A 17,162-nucleotide genomic window follows, 5' to 3' on the forward strand; every position below is an offset into this window, starting at 1 on the left:
GCGCCTTAACCCCCGTTTCCGTCTTCTTTTATTGCTCCTTCGCTTTGAGCTGCTTCGTCTTGGCCTTTTCGACGATAAACGTCCGTTCCACGACTTTGAGACACTCGTCAATGAGACTGCTTGACCGTTAGCGGGCTGCTAATAAGTTGAGAAGAGCAAAATGAGACTCACATCACAGGGGCACTGATAGCAAGTACTCCCTTCCACTCCGTCCAGTTTAGCGGCATGATTGAGAACAGCGCCTGGAGGAACGGAGTATACAGCAAAGCAAAGTGAAGCATCATCGACAGCGCAATTGCATACACCAGCTTCATGTTCTTCCACACGGGCAGCGTTAGCAAGGACTCACTCGACGACAGCGCGTTCATGGCATTGAACATCTCAATAACAACCAAAATTGACAGCGACACAGTTGACGCCGCGCGCGCGCTATCACCCGTGAACATAGCGCATCCGATCTCAGGGAAGTCGGCCGAGCAACGGTGGAAGTGCGACAACTGGTAGAAGCTGATCTGCGGGCCACCTTCGTAGAACATAAACCACCAGGCATAGCCGGCTACAGTAGCCAGGCCAACGTACGTGCCGATGATGAGGTACCGGAAGAAAAGCCAACCACCAATCAGGGCCTCGCCGCGACGGCGTGGTGGACGCTTCATGATATCATTGTCAGGGGGGTTGAAGGACAATGCTGTGGCCGGGAGACCGTCGGTGACGAGATTGACCCAAAGCAGCTGAACGGGGATGAGCGCTTCTGGCATGCCGAGCGCGGCTGTCAGGAAAATGGAAACGACCTCACCGATGTTCGATGAGATCAGGTACCGGATAAACTGCTGCGTGTTGTTGTAGATAGCACGACCTTCCTCGATGGCGACGCCGATGGTGGCAAAATTGTCGTCGGCGAGGACCATATCAGCGGCGAGCTTAGAAACGTCAGTACCAGAACCCATCGCCACACCAATATCAGCTTTCTTAAGCGCGGGAGCGTCGTTGACACCATCACCAGTCATGGCAACGACTTCACCGAGGGACTGGAGTAGGTCGACCAGCTTCTGCTTGTGTGTCGGCTCGACACGCGAGAAAAGAGAAGCGTTTTTAGCTGCCTCCAGCTGCTCTCCAGGAGTGAGGTTATCAAATTCGCGACCAGTGAAGCTCTTGCCGGTAAGATCCTCATCAGGGCTGAAAACACCGATCTGCCGGCATATGGTCTCTGCGGTGTTACGATTGTCGCCTGTGATGACGATGACACGGATCCCGGCCTCCTTGCACTTCTGGATAGCAGCGGGAACCTCGGGACGTGGAGGATCCAGCATGCCAACGAGCCCAAGAAGGGTCAGGTTCTGTTCCAGAGCAGCGTACTCGGCAGTCGACTTGGCCTTGCTGACCAGAGGATCGTTCTGGACCTGATCACGACTCGCAAGGGCCATGACACGGAGACCACGGTTGCCGTACTCCACAACTTCCCTTAGCAAAAGCTCAGCAAGCTTGGAATTTAAGGGGACCTTTCTGCCATCACGGCCAAGCAGAACATGGGTGCACCGCTCAATGATAGACTCGGGAGCGCCTTTGACGAGCAGTTTTTGCTGGGTACCGTTTTGGACTAAGACAGACATGCTCTTCCGATCGCGGGAAAACTCGTATGTAGCCAGACGAGTGTACTGCTTCTCGTACCAGGAGCTGGCATAGTGCACACGGTCCTTCGGGTGGCAGTCTTCCGGTGCGCAGGGGCCAATCTTCTCAACCATGACGCGCAAAGCACCCTCAGTGGGCTCGCCAACGTTGGAATAAGTGCCTGAGTGAGCGTGATAGTCGAGCCGAGCGTCGTTGCAGAGAGCAGCAACCTCAGTGATCTGGCGCACAGTAGAAGACTCCTGAGCAAGGTCTGTAACCACCTTGCCCTGATACTTGATGTTGCCCTTCGGTTCGAAGGTAGTACCCTCCACATCGAACTCTTCCAGGCCAGTCCCGCTCTCGCTGAGATACACAATCTTGCTGACGCTCATCTGGTTCGTGGTGAGGGTACCCGTCTTGTCGGAGCAGATGACACTGCAGCTACCGAGGGTTTCGACAGACGGCAGACTCCTGACAACAGCGTTCTTGGCAGCCATCTTCCTGGTACCAAGGGCCAAGCAGGTAGTGATGACAACGGCGAGACCTTCTGGAATAGCAGCAACGCCAAGCGAAACAGCAATCTTGAGGTAATATATGGCGCCCATTGTCCAGTTGCCGTGCGCCGGGTCGTTGAAGTGGGGGATGTTGATGAGCCAAACCAGGACGCAGATGACGGTGATGACCTTGGCCAGCTGATCGCCGAAGTCGTTGAGCTTCTGCTTCAGGGGCGTCGGTTCCGAGATCTGGGCCGTGATGCTTTCGTGGATATCGCCAATGGCCGTGCTGGAACCGGTCAATACGACAACAGCGCGGGCGTGACCCGTCACAACAGTGGTACCAGAGAAGAGCATGTTAACCTGGTCTTGCAGGACCGCATTCTCATCTCTTAAGACCGCGCGGCAGTCTTTTCCGACACTTTCGCTCTCGCCTGTGAGGATAGCCTGGTCAACGGCGAAGCTGTTGCTCATGATGGAGATCAGACGGCAGTCAGCTGGGACACGGGCGCCAATAGAGACGTCAACAATGTCTCCAGGGACTAGTTCCTCGGCCTTGATGCGGTGGATTTGACCATTGCGCAGCACATTGGCCTCGTTGGCCGAGTATTCCTGCAGCGCGGCGATCGCCTTTTCCGCGCTACTCTCCTGGGAGACACCAACAATAGCATTGAGGACCAGAATTGTGAGGATGACGACGGGGTCAACAAAGGCGCTCCAGCCGCCCTCATCCTCGAAGAGCGCCAGGACAAAAGAGACAACGGCAGAACCGAGTAGAATTAAGACGAGCTGGTCCTTGAACTGTTCGAGAATGAGCTGCCAAAGTGGGGTGGGCGGTTCCTCGGCGATAGCTGTTGGAAAGACGGTCGTTCATCAGCCCTTGCCTATATTCCTACAGAGGGCGCGAGGAAGACGAAAGCCAAAGCACAAAGAGGCATACCATTCTTCCCATACCTGGCCTGTAACCTCGTAACTTGTTCATCTGTAAGGCCAGTGGCAGGGTTGACACCTAGGGTGCTTAACACCTCGTCAATCGGCTTTGCGAAAGCCTTCTCCATCGCTATTGGTGTGTCAGCCCCCAGCTGGGGCGCGTTGGAAGGAGGATCCGCTACGAGAAAGTCTCAGGAAAAGAAGTGAAAGACAAAAGAGGCAGCGATTCGGGAATGCAACGGTGGCAGATTCTAGCTGCAGAGAACCGAACCGAAAAGTAAACCCCTTGGTCTATAACGCCAACCCTGACAACGAACGAAGCGAAGATGGCAGAGGGGATGGTTATGAGAACACGAACAGCATTGGCGAAGGCAGACTTCCGAGGGTCAAGCAAAAGAGAGTCCTCAGGACCTCGATCAGAATGGAACAGCAAAGAAAGCGAGCACAATTGCAATTGCTCGGGATGAGAACGGGCTCGGCCTTTGTATCCCGAGCAGCGTATGGAGCAGCAGAGCAAAATTCCCAACGGCCCCAAGACCGTGTGCACGACGTGTCCAGTTCAAACAAGTCGCCTCGCTGCACGTTTTGGGAGTGGAGTTCAGCTTCGATGGGTTGCTTTGGCCTGACTGGCCGCCTAGGCCAACAGCATCCGACTCGCTGTTGTGATTGGCTGAAGCCGGCACACGCCCCACGAGACGCTGCAGCGTTTCGAAAGGTTCTGCTCAGCCTTGCATCCTTGCCGAAGCCTAACGCCAAGGGTCTGGTTCTCCCAGCGCAGGGGAAGCCAATCGAGGGCGTGGCTGGTACGCCACCGGTTCGTGTGAGGTCAAAAATGGGCCAAGTTCTGCTTGTCGCATGTAATTGATACAGAGCCTTGTGCTGGATCAGAAGAAAAGCGGCCACTTATTGAAAAAGTCTCAGAGAAGCCAGTGCCAAGAAATAGTTTAACAGGACCTGACTCGATCACTTGCTGTTAAAATATCGAAGCATCTCGGCACTTGGTAACCGATTGTTAACAGTGTCCGAGTATGTTCATGTGGCCTGAACATTTAGTGCACTCTCGGAATCAGACTCTTGGGGTAGGCTTCATGAAATTGTGCCTGGACATTTCCATGGAAGGTAGGTGAGCCATCACGGCGATATGGAAAATGGAACGACCTACCTGTTGTGGATGGTTGCGATATCAAGGCCCGCCCTGGAATCTGGCCTGGAGCACTGGCCGCTGCCAGCTGTGGGATCAGGACATTTTGGCCAGAAGATTTCCGTCGTCCAAACCCGATCCCAACGTTTCGAACCTAGGCGAAGGCAAACTTGATGATGTGAAAACAAGCTTCAGCCGTAGCATCAAGATTGAGAAATTGGGCAAGAGCCTCAGGGCAACTGTTCCATCAGCCAGCGGTTCGTCATGCAACTGTCGAACTGGGCCAACCCACTTACCCCGCCAACCCCACTTCACCCATTTTCGCCGGAACGATGAAGGCTGAAAGTCAACAACGCGCCCAAATTAAACATCAGGATAACTGAAAACACTAGCTCACGTTTGTTGCTCGCCAGCGTGACGGTTTTGCCTTGCTAAGTTACCGTCAAGTGGGAACAGTACACTAGTTTTCTTCTCGATCATCATATCTATTTTTTTCAGGTTTCCTTAGCCCATCTTCTCCCCAATCATGGCCCCTCCGTCTCCTCTCGTCATCGCAACCCAAGCCTTGAATCGTCTGGTCAAGGAAGAGTCCTACTACCACAAAGAGCTGGCCAGCCAGGAGAAGCGTATCAAGAAGCTCGAGGATGACATTGCGAGCAATAGTCCGGACCTGGACAGCAACGCTGAGTACATCCTAAAACAGGAGGTATGCCAGGCACTCGGGGCTTTGCCCAACACCCAGAGCTTTTCTACATCACCACCAACCCTAACCCTTAACTGTGTGCATCCCTAACTCGTGTCAACAGAAGAAAGCTCTGGAGGAGACCAAGGCCGTGTTCGAGCCGTTGCGCAAGCGGATTGCTGCTGCCATCGACAAACTGGAGGAACAGATTGCTATTGCCGAGAGTGCCGGGAATGCGCCGGCCGAGGAGTTAAAGAAGGCCAAGGAGGCCCTGGGGGCTGCCCAGAAGGTTCTCGAGCAGAAAGAAGAAAAACCAAAAGAGGAAGAAGGGAAGGGCGGTGATAAGGAGGAGTTGTAAGCCTTCTGGAGCACGCCAGCAGACAGTTTTGATTGCAGATGCCACGGCTCGGCGCCCAAACCAACTCATGGATCCATTATGACCTTATGACTTGTGGTGCCAATTGCTCCCATCTATTTTACAGTCAACTAACTTGGTAACTATACAACATACCGACCCTTTGTATCCGAGATAAAAAGATTTAGGTTGTATCCATTGTGTCTGGCTGAGTATCCACAACGATCTGTGGCGCATCATCAGCTGGGGGTGGTGTCAACGGGCTGTCTGGCTCTGACTGGTCGTCTTTAACCTCGATCATCTCGACATCCTCACTCTCCTCCACCTCGCCTTGCTCTGCCTCGACCTCCCTCTCCGTCGAAACCTCACGGCTGCCCGCAGTGCTCCCAGCCTGCGAAAAACTCGCGCCAGCCCCTGTCGGCGGCTTGAGAAATGACTGGCCCTCCGGAGCAGCAGCCGACGGCACAGAACTTTCCCTCGCTGGCGTCCTGCAGCCTGTTGTCGACACTGGCCGTGGCGTTCCCACATCGCCGCTATCCGCAACACTTTTGGGAGCCGGAACTCCGCTCTCTGGTCTTGGAGTCGCGTTGCCACTCACCGCCCCCGAAGGGCGTGGCGTCTGCCCGGCTGTTGTCTCCCCGCCTTCGGCAGAACCACCAGTCTCTCCTTGATCATCATCCATGCCCTCTCTTCGATCAACTTCCTCTTTCTCGTCCCTGATCAACCGCCTCAGCCTCATACTCTCATCCATAATCCTAGCGAACTGCTCCCTCCGCTCATTCCACGTAACGCTGTACTGCTCGGCCTCGGCCTCCAATTCTGCAATCTCCTCCTCGAGTTTCCGCAAATTCTCCGCCTGTTCCGCCCGAGGCTTCAGCGCCGGGTTATTCGTGATCGCATCGGCGAGCTCATCGAACTTGCGCCGCTGCGCGAGCGTCGCGCGTGCCTGCTCTAGTTGCTGCCGCAACTGCGCGGTGTTATTACGCACGGCCTGCGATGCGGCCACGATACGCTGGCGTTCGGCCGCGTACCGATCGCGCTCACGCTCGTTGGCGGTCAACAGGAACTGCAGGCGCGCGATGCTGCTGTCGAAGGCGGCAAAGTCGAGGGTGATATCTTCCTTGAGCTGTGCGAGATCGGTTGAGAGGAGTGCGTCGGTCGCCGGAGTGGGCGATGCGCTCTCGCCGGATTGGGATGCTTGCTGGGTACCATCAGTCGGCGCAGTACTGCTGGCAGTCTCGGGAGGAGGTGTGGGTGCCTGCCGGGCGTGGACGATTGCGAGGGTATGGAGAGTATTAAGGCGCTTGGTGATCCGCTTGAATGGCTTTTCTTCGACGTTGAGAAGTCGAGATTTATGGAGTTCGTTTTCTTCCTTATCGTCGAGAAGACCCCAAGTCGCCATTTTGGTCTGCCGTTTGGATATCACCCCTGCGAAGCTATTCACGACTGTCAAAGCACCGTGGAATTGTTGGATGTTGTTGGCGGTAGAAAAGGCAATGGCGTGTTATACGGATAGAGCAAATAGGTTGTTCGGTATTTGCTGCAGTGATGTCAGGTCGTCAAGTGTTATTATGCATTGGCAAAATGAGCAGGGTGTTGTAGCAAAGCACGCCTAAGACTGCGGGTTTTCCGTCAGCTCCAACCAAGAAGGGTTAGGGTTGTGACCCAAGATGTCGTAACTTCTAGGTGCTATCGAAGCGAGCAGGTAGCTGTTCGTTCGACTTGGGCATACCTGCATTTCTGCATCCACGCGTCGGGAAACCTTTGTTTTTTGTCTATCTGAAAATAATTTGAAGGGTCTAAGAAGTGAAGTGAATTGAGTACTCCAGGGCGCCACACAGGAAATAAGTTTACCCATAGAGTACGGATCTGTACAAAGCTCGACAATGATGGGCAGGATTAACTTGCTTGCTTAGAAGGGTTGTTGCTGAAAATAGGATGCGAGTCCAGAGCTACAAGGCATCCATCGTCATGGCCAGCTCAGATTTTGGTCATGAAGAGCTACCGGCTCACTAGTCTGGTGGATCTTTTTTGACTAATCTTTCCCAGATATAAGCCAAGTTGTGCAAAGTCTAGCTCCTGTTTTATCATTCCTTCACAATCCCACTCAAGACCCTTCTTAACCCTCTCACATCCTCACTAACCCCCTCCTGACTCCTAAGAGTTAGAACTGCTGCCCGTTGTGCAACATCTATCAACCTCTCAACCCGGCCACCCATCGCCAGACCAGCTACTAAAACACCCACAAACGTATCTCCAATCCCGTTGACTGACACTACCTCCTGATCAGGCACCTTCTCTGCCGGCGGGTACAGACGCATGTACACACCACCGATATGTGGATGATCCGGCACTGCACAGCGCGAGATCACCCATCTGGAATGTCCCGGATCTCTCAGGCGAGGGTCATCTGGAGGAAGAAGGGCTGTCAGTAGGGCGCCGCGGGGCCCGAGTTTTGTGATGAGCGTAGGAATGTACGGCAAAAGAGAAATAGACTGAACAGGCAGGCCAGCATCGACAAGATCGCGGGCGTTGTGCTGTGAAAAGATGGCATCGAAGCGGTCACGCCCGGATGAACGGCCCGTGATGCCAAATGCATCGATTACGTCGAACCAGGCAGAGGTGTCGAGGTGACCGTGAGCTTTGGCCGCTTGATACATGGCAAGTAGTTCATGATGGTTAGGGGTTGCCAAGTCAACCAAAGGACGGGGATGGACGGGGAGTTCATGAGGAATGACAAAGTCGTGTTTATGATGGTGGTGATGGCGTCTCCATGCGTCCAGATTTGGGAAAAGACGTTGAGATTTGGCGACGGAGACGGGTTCGAAAATGATTTTTGCACCGTGCCGTCTGCCGGCCTGGATCCACGATTGGATGTCGTGTTCAGACCAGTTGGCGTCAACAACAAGCCACTTGGGGCGGGCAGCGGCCACAGCTGAGTTCCAGTAGGCTGGGAAAGAATGGCTGGAGAAGATAGCCATATCTGCCATGGCCATGACGAGGTTTTTATTGGCATCATTAACAGCCACATACTGGGCTGTCCGCGCGGATGGGTATTCGTGGCCAAGTTGGCGAATGCATGATGTGTCGAGGCCCGAAGATTGCAGGGTCGACAGGATTGTGTGGCCAGCAATGTCGTCGCCGACCATACTGCACAGACGCACCTTGCCTTCGTCGCTGACCAAGTGGGCAGCGCGAGCGATGTTGTGGCCAACGCCGCCAATCGACTGGTGGATGGTGGACGGGTTCGAAGTGTGCATGGCTGGTGTGACCTTGTCGCTACTCTCTGCTGAGCCAGCACCGCCGACGTAGTTGCAATTCAGGTCGAGGGCTACAGAGCCAGCTACCAGGACATCAACTGGGTGGCTTTCCTGAGTAGTGTTAGTTGAGAGTGGTTTTATGTTCACTAGTTATGGCAGCTTCATCAAATCTGCAAAACCCACAATTTCTGGCTTGGTCTTTGCCTCTACCTCTTTTGATTCAACGTTTATCATGCGCCCCGCAGATGGTTTGCCAGCGGCATCAAAACCTTCATATGAAGTAGTTGTTGTGGTTGTAGTTGTAGTGGTTGTGACCGTCCTCGGGGTCACGGGAGAACCATCTAACATCTTGGCCAGCTCAACAGCAATCCTGGCTGCCCGACCAACATTGGCCTCGACCAGTGCTTTGTTCGCTGGCACACTCTTACCCTGACTTAATTCTCTGATTCTCTTGAGAATGTATGGGGTATTCGCATTCCCAGTAAACCCCTTTTCCTCTGCTTCCCTCACCGCAGTAGCGATGATCTCTTCCATGTCCTTCCTTGGGATGGCAAACTGCTTCGGTATCGGGTTCGCAAAGAGCAACCCTGACTCAATTCCCAGTTTCTCCTGTGCCAAAATGATACCAGCAGCTTCCTTCTCGTCCCTCACAACAGCCGGGCTGGGTGAGCCACTTTCTCGTGCCCAAAACGCAGGAAACTCTACCCGCTCCTGGCCCTCATCAGCAAACGTCGCCACCAACACCCCTTGAGTCTCCAGGTACTCTAGCGTACGAGGTATATCCAGAAAGCCTTTGCATCCGCTGCTGACAACAGCGACCCGTGTTCGTCCTAGCTCAGTTAGATCGGCCGACACGTCCATAGAGCTCTCTCCGCCGCGATGGACGCCGCCTAGTCCGCCTGTACCAAACACCCGAATACCCGCTAGCCGTGCAAGCACCATCGTCCCCGAGATGGTCGTACCTCCATGCAACTTATCACCTTTCCCGACTAGATATGCCAGGTCGCGGCGCGATGCTTTCTTCGCTCCCTCGGAAACCATACGCATAATCTCAGCGGGCTGGAGGCCAACCGTCGGCACGCCCGCATAGACGCCACATACAGCAGGGATGGCCCCATGCTCCCGAACAAGGCGGTCCAGCGCGTGAGGGAAGTCCTCGCTAAGTGCTCCGTGAGTGTATATGGTCGATTCGAGAGCCACTACAGGACGGTTGTTGGCGATGGCATCAGCGACTTCCGGGTGGATATTTATGAGGCGAGACAAAAACGGAGCGGAGGTATAGGACTGGTAGTGGCTGCGAAGGAAAGCATAGTTCGGTTGGCGTGGGATGGAGGGTAGTCGGCGAAGATGTGCCATAGACTTAAGGGCTGGCCGGGTCAGCCAAGACGAGAGTGTGCGTGCTGCCATACCTAACTGTACTCGGGCTATGCTGCTGATGACGGATTGGCAAAATGAACAGTTTGCTAACCTTCAAGTACGTGAACTGTGAGGAAAGATCAAGTTCATTCAATCCCGAACCCTTTGTGAGGGGCTCAGAGAAGGTCCGCTGGAATGGAACCTCGAGAAGAAAGTAAAACAGTGCTCTTTTTTGGCTAGAACATAAGATTGAAACCATTGATCAGCCACAGCCGTCAGCAGTGTTCATTAAGCCTGCCTGAACAAAAGAGAGCTGGGGATGAGCCCTCGGCACGAGAGGGTGAGAGATGAGGTGGGCTAGTAGCTTGCGAGTTGAACCTTCAAAGAAGCCACCCCGCTCATTGCTTTACACTACTGTGTGCAGTACACAGTACCTACCAGGTAGCCTGGGGTGCCCTGTGCTCCACAAAGATACTGTCTGCATAGCATTGAGCCCAGCAAATCACCTTCCGGATCCATACGCAGTACGTGCCTTCGTATGTACATACCTCGGTTAGTTCAATCGCAACCGAACAAACTGTGATCCGTGCTTAAGTATCTACCTGCCTATGTATCTTTGGAGTGTGGTCCTGCGTCACGGGCCACCCCACGCTCCAATGTCTAAGCTTGACTAAATATGTGCTAGTGCCAGGTACCCGCCCGTCCCGTCAATCTGAAACCGACCCGAGTGACGCAACCCTCGGCTTTGGGAGTTGTATCTGAGAACGGAGCGCAGCATTTTTTAGACCTGTCTCGAAGTCCCAGGATCTACGCTTTGTTGTATGAGCCTCAACCTGGATGATACCATTCGTGTTCAATCATTTCCTACCAAAGACAAACTCTAGATTGTACAAAAATGAACAATCATGGGAATCTTCAGTTTGCTTGCAGTCATCCCCTCCTGAAGCATGGCCGGGACAAGCTGCAAGCGAACCCGGTCTCTGTTTAGCCCGTTCCTGGCAATCTCGGTCCGTTATTAATTTGGTGATGCTCGAGAGTGGCCTCCTGAACGCACCCGATCCCAATCGCTTGGGTCCAATTTGGCCCCCCTGTCGTCTGCCCCATATCCGGTGTCCAGAGATTCACGACATCCGCATTTCTCGAGTTTGCCCTCTCTCATATCATGTATACCTAGGGAGGTAGTGATTGTTGCCTGTTGGAGTCTCAAAAGAAGAGTTCGCTACCTTCGTGCCCGCAGATACTGCCGTTACCCGTTTGAACCCAAAGTATAGCTTTAGTCGAAACACTACCATCAGATCATGGCGCGCTCCAAACTCCTGGCTGCTTGTGTAGCGGGACTCTTGTTCCAGGCCCAATCCTTATCTGCTCTCAACTTCACCGTCGCAAATGGCCAAGTATTCACACCTGGCCTGGCCATAGTCGATGCACCGCAGCCAGGAACGCCGCTTGGTGGAGGTTAGTAAACCGGCTTATGGCCCATCAGTCATGACCACGAAGCACTCACACCTCTCAGATCAAGTCGAGATTGCTCTCGATGTTACTACGAATGGCCGGCTGCAACTGCCTCCTTACCCAGAGGAGAGTCCCAGTATGATCCATAACATCCACATATTCCTATATAGCTACACTACGGGGCGCAATTTCACCATCACCAACGGCACTGCCTCTGCCAACAATGCAAGTCTGGGGGACATCATGTTCCAGGAGCCCGGAAGCACCGTCAAGCACGTACGTTGGGTCTGGCCCGACTGCCTAGTTGGCGATGGGCAGCCAAAGGATGCCGACAGTGACCGCGGTGTGTACAATGTAGGTTTTCTGTATCTGTCGTGGTGAAGCTCAACATTATCTCACTATCCTCTAGATCTCCATCCATCAGTCCTTCCGCCTCAACGGCGAAGATCACTACACTATTTTTGATATGCCAATTTCTGTCACCAATAGTATTCCTGAGAGTGACTCTCGCCCGTCCTGTGACGCCCTCGATAATCAGCCAATGCTGTCACCTGAGCAACTTCGCGAGTCTGCCGACGATATGCCTATTATGTTCGCCCCAGGAGATGCTACTGTGTTGCAGACGATCGATGACTTAAGGGGATTGGGCGGAGCTGCGGCTCTTACTGCTGGTGGCTGGAGGAGCATGTTGCAGCTTGGGATGGCGGTGTTGGTTGGGGCATGGCTGGCGATGTGAGCCAAGAGTGGTGCATATGATACTGCAAATTCAAGACCCCGGAGTTATACAACGGTGTGGATACCAGCTGGGATTTTATCTGTATTACCTAGCACAAGAAATTCTAAATACACCTCTCTAACTTTTCCTTGCTAACCCATCACATTTGTCAAAGCAGTCACTTGGGTAATATTGGTTCATCTCAAGGCAAAAGCTATTGATAAATGTGAAATTAAACTGTTATTCTTGCGAAATCGACCTGGGATATGTGGTTACATAAGAAATTCCATATATACAAAAAGTTTACTTCAAGAACCAGATGAACATAAGTTGTATTATGTGCTTTTGGTCCTACAAGCAATATCACTGCTCTGGCTCTGAGTATACATGAAAGTGTTGAACATGAGAAATCTTTTCGCCATGTGGCTGCATTAATCGATGTTGTCCCACTAGGCAGGCATGCCCCACAATTGTGGGCCGCATATGCAAGGCTGACAGATCCACAAAAAAAAGTTCAGCCATCATCGGAAGTTCTCTTCCTTCCACAACCTCCCGTCTATCCCAGTGTTGTCAACCGCCACAATGCCGCGAAGCAATAAGAAGAAACAGATTGAAGACTTACCGTCGGACTCCGACCATTTCCCTGAATTTCCAGAGGAAGAGGCCTTCTCTTCATTGTCGGAGGAAGAGGAGGCTGAGGAGAGAAAAAAGCCTGTCGCCGAGAAGGATGCGGAGGAGGAAGAGCTAGAGAAGTTCGTTCTGGGTGCCAAAGAGACATTCCGAGAGCAATTGTTTCGCGATGACTTCCTTGCGCCTGCGAATGACCCAACTGCGCTCGTTAAAGCCGGCGATGACGAGGAGGAGACGGGCCATGAGCACCTCGACGACTCGATGCTCTTTGTAATTGATACCGAAGGCGACTCAAGCATTCAAGTGCCTGCACCTACAAAGGTCACAGCAGAAGAAACTGGGGGAGATGCGCCTGCTTGGGAAGATAGCGATGATGAAAGGTTGACAATATCTCTGGCTGGTGCGACCAGACTCAGGAAACTGCGTATCTCCGAGTCTGAAGACTTGGTCAGCGGCATTGAGTATGCGCGCCGGTTACGACAGCAATATTTACGACTCTATCCTCAACCAGATTGGGCAAAGGAGGCAAACGGAAGCAAGCGGAGGAGAAGGCGATCATTGGATGCATCCTCCGACTCTTTGTCGGGATCAGACATGGAAGTCGACAGTGACGGCGAAAGCATCGATGCTCCTCTGCCTCTTGATAGCTTCCTCCGCGATGCCAACTCCTTCAAGGTCGCCGCCGAAGATTCGGCGCGCAGCGCAAAGCGTCGCAAGCTCCGTCCCGAAACTATCGACATCCAGCGTACCCGCGACATCCCTGACACCCACAAGGCTGCCATTAGCTCACTTGCCTTCCACCCGCGTTATCCTATCCTCCTTTCCTCGAGCACGTCATCCATTATGTATCTGCACAAGCTTGACGCCTCTGCTTACCCGACTCCGAACCCTCTTCTTACATCAGTCCACGTTAAGCGCACCGACCTGCGCCGCGCCGCCTTCGTTGGGCCCGACGGCGGCGAGATCATTTTTGCCGGTCGTCGCAGGTACTTCCATTGCTGGAACCTGTCTTCCGGGTTGGTTAAGAAGGTGTCCAAGATCCAGGGACATCAGAAAGAACAGCGAACTATGGAGCGCTTCCGCGTCAGCCCCTGCGGCCGCTACATGGCATTGGTGGCTTCGGACAAGAAGGGTGGCGGTATGCTCAACATTATCAATGTTGGCACGATGCAATGGATCGCGCAGGCGCGCATCGATGGCCGTCATGGCGTCGCAGACTTTGCTTGGTGGAGTGATGGTAATGGCTTGACCATCGCCGGCAGGGACGGACAAGTTACCGAGTGGAGCATGATTACTCGCCGGACGGTTGGAATCTGGCGCGATGAGGGCTCTATTGGTGGCACCGTCATGGCCTTAGGCGGCCGGAACGGCCCGGCAGAGCTTGGAGGAGACCGTTGGGTTGCTATTGGCTCTAATAGCGGTATTCTCAATGTCTACGACCGGAATGACTTGATCGAGAAGCCACCAAAAAAGAATGAGTCAAACCAAGAAGAGCAAAACTCTTCAGAAAAGACCAAAGAGATCCGCATCAAGAAATACCCTACGCCAACCCGCGTTTTCGAGCAGCTCACGACATCCATTTCGGTCGTTGCCTTTTCTCCCGACGGCCAGCTGCTCGCATTCGGCAGCCAGCACAAAAAGGATGCTCTTCGTCTCGTTCACCTGCCGAGCTGCACTGTGTACCGTAACTGGCCCACAGAGCAGACGCCTTTGGGCCGTGTCACAGCGATTGCATTCAGCAGTAAGAGCGACGTGCTGGCCGTCGGAAATGATGTGGGAAGGGTCAGATTGTGGGAGATTCGGGGGTAGTATAAACAGTGTTAGTGGCTGTTGGTTGTAGGGGGCAACTGGAGGCCCGACATAATCGGTGGTTTGCGATCTGCATACAAACATAGATGGGTTGATATCCCAATGGAATGCACGGTGGCATTGAGTTCGATTTTATCTGCTAACGCATGCGTGCTGGTTTCCCCCATCTGTGCTTGATTTTCCTCTCATCGCCAAACATTCCAGGCCAAGCAAACCAAACTAACAACCCCGTATGGTATCTTATGATACTTCCACCATATCTTCCATAGTCAAAAAATCTGGCGCAGAAGGACCTTCACCGGCCCCATCTCTTTGACTTTGTCTTTGGGATAAATTCTGTGAGTGTTGATTGTGTACTGTCTAAGCGCGTGGTGACTAGGAAACGTCCTGGGCTTCTCTCCACAGCGTACGGCGTCTATCAAGTCCCAAATATTGACGTGAACAGTTCCAAGGGCCTAAAGAGACAGCAGCAGTTTTTGTATGTTGGCTTCTTGCTCTTCTCATGGATAGGAGAGTGACAGACGAGTTGGTGGTTTAGGTTGAGAGAAGCGGAGATGATGGAACGAAAACAAGGGGTAGCAGGGGGCCAACCTTCCGACATTTGGTAATGCTGCTTAGGTCCCAGTCTTCAACATCAAGTCCGACGTCACGGCAGAGTCGTTGCCAGTCGGCGAGCGTTCCAGTGCCAAAATAGTCGTCAAACTCTTTGACGATGTCTCGCCTTCTGTTGCGGTTCCTCTTCCGGCCCATTTTTGCCACTTTCGTTTTCGATGTCTTGATTGATATCTCAGTTGATGGGCAGGCTATGAGGGCAGAAGGAACGGTATTCGGGCTATCTGAATGCTTGATCGTTCTCTAGATAGATGGTAGTAGGATGTAGCAAGATAGAAATGATTCGTCTTTGAGGTGCAACTAATGGGCTCTCTGGCAATACCACATCGTCGTTTGCTATAACTTGTCTCTGCCCTCAAAGACCTCCAATAGCATCTACAAACGGATAAAGGACGTGTCAACCGCTCCTGCTGTGAGCACCGCTGCTTACCGCAAAGTTTGTTTGTTTTTACAACACCAAAAGGTAATTCCCTCTTGTTTGTCTTGCAAACGCATATGATGGGCTTTTAAATGCGCCTATCCCTTGAGTAACTGTGGCTCGTACCGTCAACCACCAGCTGTACGTTGAAAGACACAGTGTTCAACCAAAGTCGCTTAGAACCCTTGTTTGGCAACATCGTTTAGCTGAGCAAGCTGGAAGCAATCAGGCATTAGGCTCGTCAGCATGTGACGTGTGTAACCTCTGGCTTGGAAGAGAGGGACAAAGCGCTTCCTTGGTGGTGACTTGAAGCAGTCGCTTGGGAATCTTGGATCTTCAAGAAAATCCTCTTTGGCCCACGTGTTGGAAAACATACAGCTGGCATCGCTGTCTTGACTGTTCTACAGGCTGGCGGCTTCTAACAATGAACCTTGCCTAGGTATGAAGACCCGCAGTTGCTTGTGAGGATCTTCAGGGGAAGTAAACAAACGTCATCCGAGTCCTTGCTACGTTGCTTCTGATGACGGTTGGGGCTCATTGCAAAGTAGGCAAATCGTATTGTGTAGGGGAGAGGCAATCCGCAATCCGTCCGTATTCGTACCCCCTTCCAGGTTTTCCCCCCCCCCCCCCTTCAAGCCTTCGAGGGAGCATTGCATGCAGATACTAATGTAGTTAGGAATGTATAGTGCGATTCTATAGGCCCACACATCTCGAAGCATTCCGATGCCGAATTGCGACGCGCCAAAGAGCATCGGGCGCAACCGAATCACATCTCGATGTGCTCTGTGGCCCAGGGAAGAGGCGACCCGGTGATCGACGCCAAGCATCAGCCCAACCGGACTTCTGGAAACTCCCGTTTTGGGGGCCCTGGTCTAACTGGCCGCTTGCGCGGCTTTGGTGATGTTCCACAGCGCCGCGCGAAGCGCGAGACTGGTTGTTAGGTCTCAAGTGGGGTCCACAGATCGGGCGTCTGGTCGCACCTGGGCACGGTTTGGACGATCGTGGACCCAATTGGAAGGACTTGGCTCTGCCTCTCACGGACCACGACATCCTCTTCCCAAGACCAAAGCAGCCAAACAGATTAGTGTACATTAGAGCATTACAGACGACTGACGGCGAATGGCATGTGAGAGTTGACCCTAGCGCTGCATGAGAGGGCAGCCCGAGAGCAAAGGTCCAGGCAGAGACCTGGGACCTGGGGGATCTGGGTGCTGGGGAGAGCTGAGAGAGATGTGGCTTGATATCATCGATGGATGAGTGATTAATCGGACTGGAGCGAATCGGGTAATCGGGGCATGCGGTGGACGTGCAGTGGGCCAGACGCTGATATCCATGTGTCTGATGGAAATTGCTGACGGGCCGCATCCAGAGCTCGGTCGAACGTTCGACATCATGCTTTTTTTATGCTTTTTTCTTGCAGCGCCGGCCAGTGCGCCGCATGCAGGTGGTCCGTGGATACCCGGTCCAGGTGGGCAGTGGACTCGGCCTGCTTCCTTCCTGGTTTCTGTTTTGCTCGCTCGCCCTGGGCCCCAGGGCTCAGGCTCTAAGGTAGGTAGCATAGCTCCAGCTTCGGAGAAGACAGTGAGCAAGGGAGCTCCACCAACATGAAAAGCTTTGCCCAGCCTGCGATTTTCCATATGCTCGTCAGAAGGGACACTGGACACAGGGCCCTGCGATCAGGATGCATCAGGGCTCGCAGG

The 17,162-nt window shown here is 53.3% G+C and overlaps 6 protein-coding genes across 6 annotated transcripts; 3 read left to right on the forward strand and 3 right to left on the reverse strand.

Annotated features, from left to right (window-relative positions):
• Positions 1 to 28: 28 nt before the first annotated feature.
• Positions 29 to 3,160, reverse strand: CTHT_0054200 (calcium-transporting ATPase-like protein; the record flags this gene model as incomplete). Its single annotated transcript, XM_006695692.1, has 3 exons — positions 29 to 116; positions 172 to 2,953; positions 3,043 to 3,160. The coding sequence occupies 3 exons, from the start codon at positions 3,158 to 3,160 to the stop codon at positions 29 to 31; spliced, it is 2,988 nt and encodes a 995-aa protein (XP_006695755.1).
• A 1,539-nt stretch (positions 3,161 to 4,699) lies between these two features.
• Positions 4,700 to 5,213, forward strand: CTHT_0054210 (uncharacterized protein; the record flags this gene model as incomplete). The annotated part of the gene is made up of 2 exons (XM_006695693.1): positions 4,700 to 4,879; positions 4,980 to 5,213. 2 exons carry the CDS (start codon positions 4,700 to 4,702, stop codon positions 5,211 to 5,213), a joined length of 414 nt encoding a protein of 137 aa, XP_006695756.1.
• A 181-nt stretch (positions 5,214 to 5,394) lies between these two features.
• CTHT_0054220 (uncharacterized protein) lies at positions 5,395 to 6,612 on the reverse strand (the record flags this gene model as incomplete). The annotated part of the gene is made up of 1 exon (XM_006695694.1): positions 5,395 to 6,612. The coding sequence occupies one exon, from the start codon at positions 6,610 to 6,612 to the stop codon at positions 5,395 to 5,397; it is 1,218 nt and encodes a 405-aa protein (XP_006695757.1).
• A 685-nt stretch (positions 6,613 to 7,297) lies between these two features.
• On the reverse strand, positions 7,298 to 9,826 carry CTHT_0054230 (uncharacterized protein; the record flags this gene model as incomplete). Its single annotated transcript, XM_006695695.1, has 2 exons — positions 7,298 to 8,581; positions 8,654 to 9,826. 2 exons carry the CDS (start codon positions 9,824 to 9,826, stop codon positions 7,298 to 7,300), a joined length of 2,457 nt encoding a protein of 818 aa, XP_006695758.1.
• Positions 9,827 to 11,124: 1,298 nt separating this feature from the next.
• Positions 11,125 to 12,014, forward strand: CTHT_0054240 (uncharacterized protein; the record flags this gene model as incomplete). Its single annotated transcript, XM_006695696.1, has 3 exons — positions 11,125 to 11,281; positions 11,340 to 11,554; positions 11,688 to 12,014. 3 exons carry the CDS (start codon positions 11,125 to 11,127, stop codon positions 12,012 to 12,014), a joined length of 699 nt encoding a protein of 232 aa, XP_006695759.1.
• A 561-nt stretch (positions 12,015 to 12,575) lies between these two features.
• CTHT_0054250 (uncharacterized protein) lies at positions 12,576 to 14,432 on the forward strand (the record flags this gene model as incomplete). The annotated part of the gene is made up of 1 exon (XM_006695697.1): positions 12,576 to 14,432. The coding sequence occupies one exon, from the start codon at positions 12,576 to 12,578 to the stop codon at positions 14,430 to 14,432; it is 1,857 nt and encodes a 618-aa protein (XP_006695760.1).
• Positions 14,433 to 17,162: the final 2,730 nt, after the last annotated feature.

This window comes from Thermochaetoides thermophila (assembly GCF_000221225.1).
Source record: "Thermochaetoides thermophila DSM 1495 unplaced genomic scaffold scf7180000011820, whole genome shotgun sequence".
NCBI classification, from domain to species: domain Eukaryota; kingdom Fungi; phylum Ascomycota; class Sordariomycetes; order Sordariales; family Chaetomiaceae; genus Thermochaetoides; species Thermochaetoides thermophila.